The sequence below is a fragment of the Pleurodeles waltl genome, chromosome 2_2, assembly GCF_031143425.1.
Source record: "Pleurodeles waltl isolate 20211129_DDA chromosome 2_2, aPleWal1.hap1.20221129, whole genome shotgun sequence".
NCBI lineage: Eukaryota > Metazoa > Chordata > Amphibia > Caudata > Salamandridae > Pleurodeles > Pleurodeles waltl.
The window spans coordinates 731,465,600-731,479,926 of NC_090439.1; the positions used below are offsets into that span (position 1 = coordinate 731,465,600).

Sequence of the window (14,327 nt, forward strand, 5' to 3'; positions counted from 1 at the left end):
ACTACCAGGATATACATATTTCCTGAGGCTGTGGGAGGTTCTAGTGGACCAACTATGTCCACACCCACTCTTTCAAAGGGAACCCCCACCACTGGAAGTGGAATGAGGGGGGCCTTTGGATGCCCACCTGTCTTACCACTGGCTTGACAGGTGGGGCAGGAGAGGCAAAACTCCTTAACCATGTTGGACATATTGGGCCAGTAGAAGTGGTTGACTAACCTCTCCCACGTCTTGGTTTGTCCCAAATGTCCAGCAAGGGGAATGTCATGGGCCAATGTTAGGATGAACTCTCTGAACAACTGAGGCACTACCACTCTCCTAGTGGCACCAGGTTTGGGGTCTCTGGCCTCAGTGTACAGGAGTCCATCTTCCCAATAGACCCTATGCGTTCCATTTTTCTTGCCTTTGGACTCTTCAGCAGCTTGCTGCCTAAGGCCTTCAAGAGAGGGACAGGTTTCTTGTCCCTTACACAGCTCCTCCCTTGAGGGTCCCCCTGGGCCTAAGAGCTCAACCTGATAAGGTTCAAGCTCCAAAGGCTCAGTTCCCTCAGAGGGCAGAACTTCTTCCTGAGGAGAGAGGTTCCCTTTCTTTTGCTGTGCTGCAGTTGGTTTCCCAACTGACTTTCCTGTTCTCTTGGTAGGCTGGGCCATTCTTCCAGACTCCAGCTCTACTTGTTCACCCTGTGCCTTGCATTGTGCTCTTGTTTTCACACACACCAGTTCAGGGATACCCAGCATTGCTGCATGGGTTTTTAGCTCTACCTCAGCCCATGCTGAGGACTCCAGGTCATTTCCAAGCAGACAGTCCACTGGGATATTTGAGGAGACCACCACCTGTTTCAGGCCATTGACCCCTCCCCATTCTAAAGTAACCATTGCCATGGGATGTACTTTTCTCTGATTGTCAGCGTTGGTGACTGTGTAAGTTTTTCCAGTCAGGTATTGGCCAGGGGAAACCAGTTTCTCTGTCACCATGGTGACACTGGCACCTGTATCCCTCAGGCCCTCTATTCTAGTCCCATTAATTAAGAGTTGCTGTCTGTATTTTTGCATGTTAGGCGGCCAGACAGCTAGTGTGGCTAAATCCACCCCACCCTCAGAAACTAGAGTAGCTTCAGTGTGGACCCTGATTTGCTCTGGGCACACTGTTGATCCCACTTGGAGACTAGCCATACCAGTGTTACCTGGATGGGAGTTTGGAGTGGAACCTTTCTTGGGACAGGCCTTGTCTCCAGTTTGGTGTCCATGCTGTTTACAGCTATGACACCAGGCCTTTTTGGGATCAAAGTTTTTACCCTTGTACCCATTGTTTTGTGAAGAGGCTCTGGGCCCACCCTCCTGTGCAGGTTTTTGGGGGCCTGTAGAAGACTCTTGACTATTTTTAGTTTTGGTTGTCTCATCACCCTTCCCCTGGGGAGTCTTTGTGACCCCTTTCTTTTGGTCACCCCCTGTTGAAGTCTTGGACACCCTTGTCTTGACCCAATGGTCCGCCTTCTTTCCCAATTCTTGGGGAGAAATTGGTCCTAGGTCTACCAGATGCTGATGCAGTTTATCATTGAAACAATTACTTAACAGGTGTTCTTTCACAAATAAATTGTACAGCCCATCGTAATTACTTACACCACTGCCTTGAATCCATCCATCTAGTGTTTTCACTGAGTAGTCTACAAAGTCAACCCAGGTCTGGCTCGAGGATTTTTGAGCCCCCCTGAATCTAATCCTATACTCCTCAGTGGAGAATCCAAAGCCCTCAATCAGGGTACCCTTCATGAGGTCATAAGATTCTGCATCTTGTCCAGAGAGTGTGAGGAGTCTATCCCTACACTTTCCTGTGAACATTTCCCAAAGGAGAGCACCCCAGTGAGATCTGTTCACTTTTCTGGTTACACAAGCCCTCTCAAAAGCTGTGAACCATTTGGTGATGTCATCACCATCTTCATATTTAGTTACAATCCCTTTAGGGATTTTCAACATGTCAGGAGAATCTCTGACCCTATTTATGTTGCTGCCACCATTGATGGGTCCTAGGCCCATCTCTTGTCTTTCCCTCTCTATGGCTAGGATCTGTCTTTCCAAAGCCAATCTTTTGGCCATCCTGGCTAACTGGATGTCCTCTTCACTGGGGCTATCCTCAGTGATTTCAGAGGTGTTGGTCTCTCCTGTGAGGGAACCAGCATCTCTGACTATTATTTTTGGAGTCAGGGTTTGAGGGACCCTGTTCTCCCTAGATAGGACTGGTAGGGGGGAATTGTCCTCCAAGTCACTATCCTCTTCCTCTGAGTTGCCACCCTCAGAGGGGTTGGCCTTTTCAAACTCTGCCAAAAGCTCCTGGAGCTGTATTTTGGTAGGTTTGGGGCCCATTGTTATTTTCTTTATTTTACAGAGTGACCTTAGCTCCCTCATCTTAAGATGGAGGTAAGGTGTGGTGTCGAGTTCCACCACAGTCACATCTGTGCTAGACATTTTGCTTCTAAAAGTTGGAATACTTTTTAAGAATCTACAACTGGTTCTAGAATCTAATTCAAACTTTTACAAACTTTTAAACTCTAAAAGAAATGCTAAACAGGATCTAACACAAGGCCCTAGCAGGTCTTTTAAGAATTTAGAAAACTTTTCAAATTGCAAAAATCAATTTCTAATGACAATTTTGGAATTTGTTGTGTGATCAGGTATTGGCTGAGTAGTCCAGCAAATGCAAAGTCTTGTACCCCACCGCTGATCCACCAATGTAGGAAGTTGGCTCTGTATGTGCTATTTCAAAGTAAGGAATAGCATGCACAGAGTCCAAGGGTTCCCCTTAGAGGTAAAATAGTGGTAAAAATAGATAATACTAATGCTCTATTTTGTGGTAGTGTGGTCGAGCAGTAGGCTTATCCAAGGAGTAGTGTTAAGCATTTGTTGTACATACACATAGACAATAAATGAGGTACACACACTCAGGGACAAATCCAGCCAATAGGTTTTTATATAGAAAAATATCTTTTCTTAGTTTATTTTAAGAACCACAGGTTCAAATTCTACATGTAATGTCTCATTCGTAAGGTATTGCAGGTAAGTACTTTAGGAACTTTAAAGCATAAAAATTGCATGTATACTTTACAAGTTATTGACAAATAGCTGTTTTAAAAGTGGACACTTAGTGCAATTTTCACAGTTCCTGGGGGAGGTAAGTTTTTGTTAGTTTTACCAGGTAAGTAAGACACTTACAGGGTTCAGTTCTTGGTCCAAGGTAGCCCACCGTTGGGGGTTCAGAGCAACCCCAAAGTCACCACACCAGCAGCTCAGGGCCGGTCAGGTGCAGAGTTCAAAGTGGTGCCCAAAACACATAGGCTAGAATGGAGAGAAGGGGGTGCCCCGGTTCCGGTCTGCTTGCAGGTAAGTACCCGCGTCTTCGGAGGGCAGACCAGGGGGGATTTTGTAGGGCACCGGGGGGGACACAAGTCCACACAGAAATTTCACCCTCAGCAGCGCGGGGGCGGCCGGGTGCAGTGTAGGAACAGGCGTCGGGTTCGCAATGTTAGTCTATGAGAGATCTCGGGATCTCTTCAGCGCTGCAGGCAGGCAAGGGGGGGATTCCTCGGGGAAACCTCCACTTGGGCAAGGGAGAGGGACTCCTGGGGGTCACTTCTCCAGTGAAAGTCCGGTCCTTCAGGTCCTGGGGGCTGCGGGTGCAGGGTCTCTCCCAGGCGTCGGGACTTTAGGTTCAAAGAGTCGCGGTCAGGGGAAGCCTCGGGATTCCCTCTGCAGGCGGCGCTGTGGGGGCTCAGGGGGGACAGGTTTTGGTACTCACAGTATCAGAGTAGTCCTGGGGTCCCTCCTGAGGCGTCGGATCTCCACCAGCCGAGTCGGGGTCGCCGGGTGCAGTGTTGCAAGTCTCACGCTTCTTGCGGGGAGCTTGCAGGGTTCTTTAAAGCTGCTGGAAACAAAGTTGCAGCTTTTCTTGGAGCAGGTCCGCTGTCCTCGGGAGTTTCTTGTCTTTTCGAAGCAGGGGCAGTCCTCAGAGGATGTCGAGGTCGCTGGTCCCTTTGGAAGGCGTCGCTGGAGCAGGATCTTTGGAAGGCAGGAGACAGGCCGGTGAGTTTCTGGAGCCAAGGCAGTTGTCGTCTTCTGGTCTTCCTCTGCAGGGGTTTTCAGCTAGGCAGTCCTTCTTCTTGTAGTTGCAGGAATCTAATTTTCTAGGGTTCAGGGTAGCCCTTAAATACTAAATTTAAGGGCGTGTTTAGGTCTGGGGGGTTAGTAGCCAATGGCTACTAGCCCTGAGGGTGGGTACACCCTCTTTGTGCCTCCTCCCAAGGGGAGGGGGTCACAATCCTAACCCTATTGGGGGGATCCTCCATCTGCAAGATGGAGGATTTCTAAAAGTTAGAGTCACCTCAGCTCAGGACACCTTAGGGGCTGTCCTGACTGGCCAGTGACTCCTCCTTGTTATTCTCATTATTTTCTCCGGCCTTGCCGCCAAAAGTGGGGCCTGGCCGGAGGGGGCGGGCAACTCCACTAGCTGGAGTGTCCTGCTGGGTTGGCACAAAGGAGGTGAGCCTTTGAGGCTCACCGCCAGGTGTGACAATTCCTGCCTGGGGGAGGTGTTAGCATCTCCACCCAGTGCAGGCTTTGTTACTGGCCTCAGAGTGACAAAGGCACTCTCCCCATGGGGCCAGCAACATGTCTCGGTTTGTGGCAGGCTGCTAAAACTAGTCAGCCTACACAGATAGTCGGTTAAGTTTCAGGGGGCACCTCTAAGGTGCCCTCTGTGGTGTATTTTACAATAAAATGTACACTGGCATCAGTGTGCATTTATTGTGCTGAGAAGTTTGATACCAAACTTCCCAGTTTTCAGTGTAGCCATTATGGTGCTGTGGAGTTCGTGTTTGACAGACTCCCAGACCATATACTCTTATGGCTACCCTGCACTTACAATGTCTAAGGTTTTGTTTAGACACTGTAGGGGTACCATGCTCATGCACTGGTACCCTCACCTATGGTATAGTGCACCCTGCCTTAGGGCTGTAAGGCCTGCTAGAGGGGTGTCTTACCTATACTGCATAGGCAGTGAGAGGCTGGCATGGCACCCTGAGGGGAGTGCCATGTCGACTTACTCGTTTTGTTCTCACGAGCACACACAAGCTGGCAAGCAGTGTGTCTGTGCTGAGTGAGAGGTCTCCAGGGTGGCATAAGACATGCTGCAGCCCTTAGAGACCTTCCTTGGCATCAGGGCCCTTGGTACTAGAAGTACCAGTTACAAGGGACTTATCTGGATGCCAGGGTCTGCCAATTGTGGATACAAAAGTACAGGTTAGGGAAAGAACACTGGTGCTGGGGCCTGGTTAGCAGGCCTCAGCACACTTTCAATTGTAAACCTAGCATCAGCAAAGGCAAAAAGTCAGGGGGCAACCATGCCAAGGAGGCATTTCCTTACACCCACCGATAGAGAAGTATATAGGCAATCTATCAGACTTTACCACCAAAATATTAAAGCCGGCCAGTCCTCTTACTATGGTACAAAAATAGAAAACTCCTCTTGCTCACAGAAGGAAATTTTTCAGATCTTTAAAGAATTAACCATAACCCCTATGCCTGCCCCTCCCACAGAGCCCTCCACTGAATACAGTAATCGCCTGGCATCTTACTTCCATGATAAAGTCATCAAGATATATTCCGGGTTCTCTTCTTCTCCTTCCTTGGAGGCCTCAGAGTATCAAACGATGGATCCCGCCCCCTCCGGAAGCATATTAACTGCCTTTGCACCTTTCACGGATGCTGCAACTACCAACCTCCTTCTTCAAATTAAATCGGGCTCCCCCCTTGACCCCGCCCCTCCTGCCATCCTCTTGCAGGTTTCAGATATTGTTGTCCCTCCTCTTACAAAAATACTGAATCATTCCTTATGCTCAGGCTCTCTCCCTTCATCTTTTAAGCATGTCATCATTAAGCCTCTGTTAAAAAAGCCTAAATTGGACCCTTCTCTGCTGGAGAGTTATAGACCCATTGCTCTCCTTCCCATCTCAACAAAAATCCTGGAGAAACATGTTAACTACCAATTAACCAGCTATCTAGAAAGCCATGAACTTCTCCACCCTACTCAAATGGGCTTCAGAGCCTACCATAGCACGGAGTCAGCCCTCCTCACAGTGACGGAGTCAGCCCGGCAACTTTTGGATCAAGGGGCTTATGTAGCCGTTATTTTACTTGATCTTAGCGGAGCTTTTGATACAGTGGACCACAACCTTCTCTGCTGCAGGCTCTCTGAACTAGGGATAGGAGGTTCAGCACTTTCCTGGCTGTCTGCTTTTGTCAAAGGAAGATCTTTTCAAGTTCAGCTTGTGGTATCACTATCTAGTTCTGGGGACTCGTCTGCGGCCAACCTTTTGTGTTGTATGGAAGATATTGGAGAATGGATGATCCAGTCTAAGCTTAAATTCAATGATGGAAAGTCAGAAGTCATTGTATTAGGCAATGGTTCCCCAGCCTCTCCCCTCTCATTGCACTCTGAGGCTTTCAACAATCTCCCTCCTCCCAAGGCTCAGGTAAAAAGCCTTAGTTTTTGGTTGGATTCCCGCCTGACTATGGATTATCAAGCATAAAAAGTCTCCTCTACATGTTTTGGCATTTTAAGAGTCCTTAGGAAGATGTTTAATCTTCTTCCCTCTACAGCCAGAAGAATCCTCGTTCAAACTCTGATCCTTTCCCGCTTGGACTATGGGAACTCGCTGTTTCTCAGCTCCCCGGCCTAGGTGATAAAGAAGCTGCAGACAGTTCAGAATGCAGCGGCCAGGCTTCTCATTAATCTCCCCAGACATCTATCCGCAAAGCCTGCTCTCTCAACACTTCACTGGCTCCCCATTAAGCAGCGTACCCACTTTAAAGCCCTGTGCATTGTCCACAGAGCCCTTCAGGATAAGGGTCCGATGTTCTTTAGAAAGCGGCTCTATCTCTATGCCCCCTCTCGAAGTTTGAGGTCTTCCTCTTCCAGACATGTCATCATCTGGCGGTCCAAGAGAGCTTGGGGAGCCAATTCCTCTTCCACCAAGGCCGCACGCCTTTGGAACGATCTTCCCTCTGAGCTTCGTCATGAACCCTCAGAGCAGCTTTTTAGGAAAAAAAAACTTAAGACTATTCTTATCTGTAGGTAATTTTTCTGAATTCTCCTGTTGCTGGCATTAGTCATGTTACGTTAGCGCTGGGATGCCTTAGGGTAACTACGCGCTTTATAAATCCTTAAAACTAAACTAAACTAGTGTACCTTTGAATTTTGTAATAAACAGTCATGGTTTCAAAGAGGCAGTCTTTCAATAGTGACTCTATTTTGAAATGCTGTTTGAATCTTGTCTCTGGGCACACAGTGCCAGACTTTTAGGTTTACATAATCCCCGGTCCACCCCATGTTTGGGCACACCACTGCCATACAGATTTCCTAGTGCCCTGTGAGATCACACTGGTGATGATCGTATGCTTTTCCCGCTAAATATATAAAGAAAATGCAACACTGTCGACCATTGGCTATATATTCAACACCTTTCAGATTTTGCCATTTATGGCGATGCACCAATGTGGCTTGAGTTCTTCCTTAGTGCATCTTTCACTTTTGAATCTAAATCAGTATATGGTTAAGTACCAAAACAATTGGCATTATCGCCCATTCATTTCCAGTTCTCTCCTTTGTCCGTTAGCTCCCTTCTAAATGAGAGTAAACGTACGTGCTGACAACACCAAGATGCTACTCATTTTACATGGAGAGACTGAGACTGTTCTGGAACAAAATGTCTGTAGCGTTAGTAGCCGCGAACGGATGAAGTTAAAGCTCCCCCCCAAACTTTCTATCAAAAAGGTGTCGTTAGTCCTAGCAAAGGCTGCTGCCCAGTTAACAGTTTCTACCCTTTACGCCAATTAAATAACATACATGTATAGAGGTGGTAGAGACAGTTACGACCTCAGTATGACACATTCTTGAAAAACAGACATGCCGCACCCACATAGAGTTATCAAAAAGGCATAATGAGGGTGGAGGCGCCACCGTGAAATACAACCACTGAAGGTAACCACGTCCCAGATAAGCAAAACAAATGACAATGTCCTTTGCCATATGCATCTATTCACACATACTCCCTAGAAACCTGTACTGTGAGCCAACTGGCTATCTCAAATATAACTCCACATCCGAACAACATATTAGTCTGCCCCCAGCCATGCATGTTACTACCGTTACGCCACCCACATTCCGAAAGTGATTGTTGGGGGTGTTGTCCTAGGGGAGAGATAGTAGACATACCCTATACAAACCCACTCAAAGCGTTTAAGATAAATTTTCGTTTTTAATGCAAATGCATTGGTATTTTCTAAGTAGTAAAGTCACGTTTACAATTGCGTGGAACAGTCAGCACTAAGACCTTTAAGAAAGTCAACAATACCATATGTAACAAGCCTCTAGATTATGAAATATTTATTAAAGAAATCGCATTAATCTGTGTGCAAGATTAACTACGAACATTGCCGTAGAACCTATTGCCTTCAAGTCTACAGCTTTGTGTATTGATGTACACATGCGGAACACTGCAGATGCTCGAGCTTAATATAGTTAAAACGAAGACGGCAAAAACCAGGCCTGAAAGCGAAAAGGAAAAGAAGAATTAAAAAAAAAAACTACATGTGTGAATAAGTTATATAACGCCGTCTGTAAACTGATTTCAATCACTGCCATGATGACGCACGCAAGCAATCATTTAAATTGAAATCGAAATTGTTAATTGAACTTCATCAGTTGGGTTGGTGGGGTGAAATCCCACTAGATAACCTTCCAGTGCTCTCCTCTATGGACATAACCGGGAGGTTCACAATTGTAAGTTCCAAACCCACTGATTGTTTTCAATTCATAGGCGTCCACGCACCAATAAAGAAGATCAATGGAAGGCAATTTTCCAGTAGAAAAAAAGGTGAGAACTGTCTGTGGGGGTAACCAATTCAACGCGTCCTCCGCGCAAGAAAAAGACTGGTTACGACAGAGACGTGCAACAAAAATGCTGGGGGTTTGTTATAAATTCTTAGTGGGAAAGCCAGTGGGTTGTGACCCCAACCTAGTGCTAGCTGTATAATTAAAGTAGCAAAAATATATATCCGAATTAACACCGCGGATGTGAAAACGCCAATGAGGACTATAACAAATGACGGAGTAAAAGTGAGTGCTTTGCAAAACATCAATATCCCATGACACAGAGAACCATCAGTTGTGACAGCCCAACGGGTAGACGTGCTTGGTGGGTGCAGATATAACCTTTCTGGTCTTGTTGGAGGGGGCAGGGGCGCTGGAAGGGGCAGGCCTCTTGAGCGGAGTCTCGCCCTTGCCCCGGTTCGCCTTCTCTCGCTCCCTCTGCCGCTTGTGCTCCTCCCAGTGCTCGCCCACGTAGTCCTGCAGCCGCCTGCCCTTGAGGAGGAAGCTGCTGCCCTGCTGGACCTCCCAGGTCTCCGCTTCCCGCCGCATCTCCTCCTCCAGCTTGGACAGCAGCTTCAGAACCCGCGCCCGCTCCTGCCCCTCCTTCAGGAGGGCACCCCCACGATTGTTGAAGCGGTTCGGGTTGTTGGCGTTGGTCTCCAGCTCCATGAAACGGGCCCAGAGGCTGTCCCAGCGCCCGGCTGCCTCCAGCAGCGCGCGGCAGCGCTCGTAGTCCATCTTCACCCGCACCACCTCCTGGTCGTGCTGGCTCAGCAGCTCCTCGGTGAAGTCGGAGGAGTGGAAGGGGCTGAAGGCGGCGCGCTGCTCGGCAGTGTAGTGGCACTTGTCCCAGTAGAGCTCCAGCTCCTGCCGCGCCTTCAGCGTCACCTCCTTCAGCTGCGCTCGCTTCTTTTCCTTCAGACGGTCCAACTCCTTCTCCCAGACCAGCAGCTGCCCCGCCAGGCCCTTCGCATCGGCCACTTGCTTTCGGAAGCACTGCTCCTCGGGTTCCTCGGTTCCCAGTCGCTGCCACAGTTCATTAACCTGCTCCTGGAGCCCTTCCAGGGCGCCGAGCAGCACCTCCCGCCGGCCCCGAACCTGCTGCAGCTGGTCCTGCAGCGCCTGGAGGTGGCCCGGGGACAAGTCCTCCTCCTCGCCATCCTCCTCGGGTCCCTGCTCCGACTCCCCTTCGCCAGTCACCCGTAGCAGCTCTTTGATCTGAGCGCAGGTGTGCGCGCAGGCTTTTGCGCGCCGGTCCCGCTCTTGCTCTCGGGCCAGCACCTGCTCCTCCAGTTCCCGCAGCTGCTCCTCGCTGGGCACTGCGCCCGAGGGCACGTAATATGGGGTGGCGCAGAGCTGGGCGCAGAGCGCTTGGTCGCGACCCTGCAGGGAACGCAGAGTCAGCAGCCGCTCCTCCTTCACCGCTCGCAGCTCTTGTAAGCGCAGACGCAGCCCCTTGTCCTGCTGTAGTAGCATTATGCCGGGCTGCAGCTCTGGCTCATTTTCCTCGGTTCCCAACTCGCGGCACAAAACAAGCACCTCGGCCCGCTGGCTGACAATCCCTTGCTCGACGGACGCCTTCGTAAACTCTTCTTCACTGATCATATTCAACAGCAACTCTTCAGTGTGCCGGCGGACGACCTCCACGCGTTCCACCCGGCGCTCATCCGCAATGCCCAGCGCATCCCAGATCTCCGACAGCCGTGCCAAGGCGCGCTGCACACTATTCACCACCTGCGAGGAGAGCACCTCGCTTCGACGGCCACCCATGTCTGCTAGGTTCACTTCCACCCACCGCCAAGCGCCTTTACTCAAAATGCAGCTAGCGAAAATTTCAAATCAAACAACAAACCCTGTTCCAAGCCCTGATAGGACGATCATTGGCCAATGAAAATGTCCGCTGCAAAACTAGCAAATCGCACGCTACCTTTCTGTAGACGAATCCCGTCCCGTGTAAAGAAGAAAAAAAACGAAGCGACATGGAAAGGGTGTACTCCAAATCTAAGACATTTAAAAAAAAATCAACATAGAGAGAGGATCGACGTCTTGAAGAGTCACAATGTAAATAGTGCAAGCAGCCTTCTTCTCTCTCATCTCAACATAGCCACACCGCTTTCGGATTTAATGATTGCAGGGTTTGCGTTGTGTAAAAGGAAGGGCTACATAATGTTTGCCCGTTTTAAGAACTCACGCGCGTTTTAACCAAGCTCGTTGTCACGTTCAAAGATTAGGTTTTAGTATAAGTTTACATACCGGTTCTGCCCCTTGCCGAGAAACTTACCTTGCTCCGGTACCCACCAGGTAGGTGTTTGTGCCTTGCAGGGTCATAGGTCCCGGGTTACATCCCAACACGCGTATCACTCGTGAAGAGAGCTGCTCCAGGCGCGGGAGTACTGTGCTCATTTTACTCCTTCTTTAAAAGCCTAACTGAGTTATGATGAGTTTGTTAAAATGGTTCGGTTAAATGGAAGGGGGCAAGGTGATTCTGATCAGTGTGAACATTAACGACTGTTGCAGAAACTAAGCATGCGCAACGTCGAAGTGGCAACTTATTTGGTGGCCATATTAAGTTCAGGCAACTCTGAATTCCATGGCGATCACGGAGGAGATGCTTGCCCCACGTTTTAAGGTCTAGACTAACACAAATCGCAAGCTTTCTAGTTGCAAGGGCCTAAAACGAACATATGAAAATCTCACCATGCTATATAAATACAATTTACAGTGGGCTTAAAGGATGGATATTGCTTACCATTGGTTGGCTTTATTGCACTATTAATTTTGATTGTGTTTTTAGGACGCAGCCTACCAGACAGTGCAGCTGGTCTGGTATGTTAAATACATCTTGGGGAGTTTCAGAAAGTTGTTCTACAAATGTATTCTGTCCATTGCTGGCTATTGGATTTGTGGTTTCTAACTCACATGTTCTTGCTTTCCATTTGCTGGCTCAGGCGCCCAGTTTCAATTCTTTCTTCCAGATGCCAAAACCTTATGCTCCCTTTCTTTAAACAGGCCTGTAGATCTGGTTCTTATCTGCTCACGTTTGCTGTGCATTCAAAGACAACGGTCAAATGTCAAGCAGTGTCTTCCATCAGCTCAGTGTTTACTTTGCTTTTGGCTGACTTCAAAGTGAGAGCATTTATAGGAAAGAGGAATGCAGCTTGACCACACCGTGTGATCGTAGGCAAATGTTTTATTTATTTCTTCATTACTACCTATAAAACAATCTTAAAATGTATACCTTCAGGATGCAAGTTGGATGAAAACTTCTCCAACATTTGATTTTACTAAAATGTTGTCCATATATAATAGCAACGCAGGCCATCCGAAGGTTGCACATAACTGATTTCAGAGTGGGTGGAAGCATGAACATTTCTAAATTCATGTTTGAAAACTATTTAAAAATGCACTGATTTAGTCTGATGTAGCACAACCACTAAGATCAAACAGTTCAGCATGTCTATATGATACATTTTTGGAATTTTTGAATACATCTTTCCATATTTTACACATTTTAAGTTAAGTTTGGAGGACACCCTAGTGACTTGCTTTCTTTCATGTCGATTAACTTGTAAATAAATGCTTGTCTATTTTGAACAGGTGGGGAATGCAAAGCTCAGAAATACGCTTGCGGCCCCCATTCTTTCAGCATCACAGCTTTATACATTTAACTCTTCAGACAAATTCAAGCACATGTTTCTTACTTCATTAAATACTTTTCTGTGGTTACATTTTTTTTACCTTCGTTTATTTTTGTGGTGACATTTTCAAACTTCCGATTTACACATCTTTTGATTCTAAAAAATATATATTCTTATCCACTCCTATTCTTTGTACACCATTGCAATTTTCAGTGCACTGCCAACCACCTTACATTTTATCCCATTGCAGCCAGAGCCTTCACATTACTTGTAAACAACACCACAATACAGACAAGCATTGGTAAAGTCAATAGGTCTTGCCTATGCAAGAGCTATTGGATTTAGCCTGTTGTAGGACAGTGTAGCTGCTGTGCAGCAAGGCTGAAAGTAAAGGAAAATAAGCACTGTGATGCTGTCGGTGCTGGCTGCATCATAGCACTTTTTTTCCCCTTTACTTTCAGCCTTACTGCACAGCAGCTGCCCAGTTGTACAACATTGCTGTACGACGTTGATGAAGCCAATAGCTCTCTCATAGGCAAGAACTATTGGCTTTGTCAATGCTTGTTATTGTATTGCTTCCTTATCTTTATTCTGTGTACTCCTCCTCAATCTGCTATCAAGTGAAGGTGCTAATTGTAGCTGTTGCTGAAATCAAAGAACTAGACCTGCAGCCTTTTACATGTTTTACTGGGCTAACACAAAACTGCACCAAAATAGGTCATAAAAGAAACTGTCCCTGTCATTCTTTACAGATATGATGTTCATTCCTCCACGAGCACTAGATGTCATTGTTTATTTTATGGCATCACACAAACTGTATGTTTGCAAAAGGGATGGCAGGCTAGGAATTTTGAAGTCTGTTTTAACCTGAGAAATGTCTTTTTTTGCACACATGACCAGTAGTTGTTGACTTAGCCCAGATAATTTGGCTGATTTTACTAACAACATGACATCTTTTTAATTTCTATTTTGAATATTTCTAAAAAATCCATTAACAAATATCCTGCCCGTTCTCAACATTGCATCCTCTTTTCTGTGTTTACATTTCTAATGCTTGTATCTCGTCCGAAATACAGACATCAATAAAGAGAACTAAACTATCTCACACTAGAAACGGAGACCTTCATTAAAAATCTAACAAGTATTGCACTATTGATGGAAATATTCAGTTTGCTCTCTACATCCAACTCTCTCCTGTCAGTCAAAGAGGAAACAACGTTTATCACACAATCTTTCTAAGATAGGGGCAAGTGTAGACACATTGATGTTTATATGTAAGTGCACATTTGACGTGCACCAAACATTAATGATTGGCAGAACAAATTTAATCATGCATTTAGGATATCTAAGTGATAGGACAAATCTGAACATGTATAATAATGACAGTTTTTACTTGTTTTGGACATTCTCTACATAATGGTGCATACTCCTGCTCATTGCTTGCATTGACATAGTGGGTGTAATTATTGACATATTATGCTCCCAATCCTGGCATAACATTTATATTGTTGTCATATTGTTAATTCTTGGCATTTTATAACATTATCACTACTGCGTTTCAATCTCAACCTCTAAGACTGGTGTTGTATGTCTCCACTCACTTAACCTCTTATACATTCACTCACTCACTTATTAATTAACCATACACTCAGTCACTCACTCATTTATCTATCTCTCCACTCACACCATTACCTTAGTCTCACATTAACCCACTCACAAAATCACAAACACAAATTTGCCAGCCAATAAAGAATCATGTTCATTTGTGAA

The 14,327-nt window shown here is 46.7% G+C and overlaps 2 protein-coding genes across 2 annotated transcripts in view; both read right to left on the bottom strand.

Moving 5' to 3' along the window:
- LACTB2 (lactamase beta 2) overlaps window positions 1–11,446 on the bottom strand; it is a 160,177-nt gene extending 148,731 nt beyond the window's left edge. The window contains exon 1 of the mRNA XM_069220326.1: window positions 11,201–11,446. Coding sequence (XP_069076427.1) covers window positions 11,201–11,322 — 122 coding nt within the window. The 5' untranslated portion in view covers window positions 11,323–11,446. The remainder of the gene's footprint in view (window positions 1–11,200) is intronic.
- On the bottom strand, window positions 8,286–10,759 carry LOC138282581 (protein regulator of cytokinesis 1-like). The gene has a single exon (XM_069220325.1). The coding sequence runs from the start codon at window positions 10,687–10,689 to the stop codon at window positions 9,211–9,213; it is 1,479 nt and encodes a 492-aa protein (XP_069076426.1). The 5' UTR covers window positions 10,690–10,759; the 3' UTR covers window positions 8,286–9,210.
- Window positions 11,447–14,327: the final 2,881 nt, after the last annotated feature.

Coding starts and splice junctions, on each gene's coding strand:
- LOC138282581 (XM_069220325.1), bottom strand. CDS start 10,689: ATGGGTGGCCGTCGAAGCGAGGTGCTCTCCTCGCAGGTGGTGAATAGT.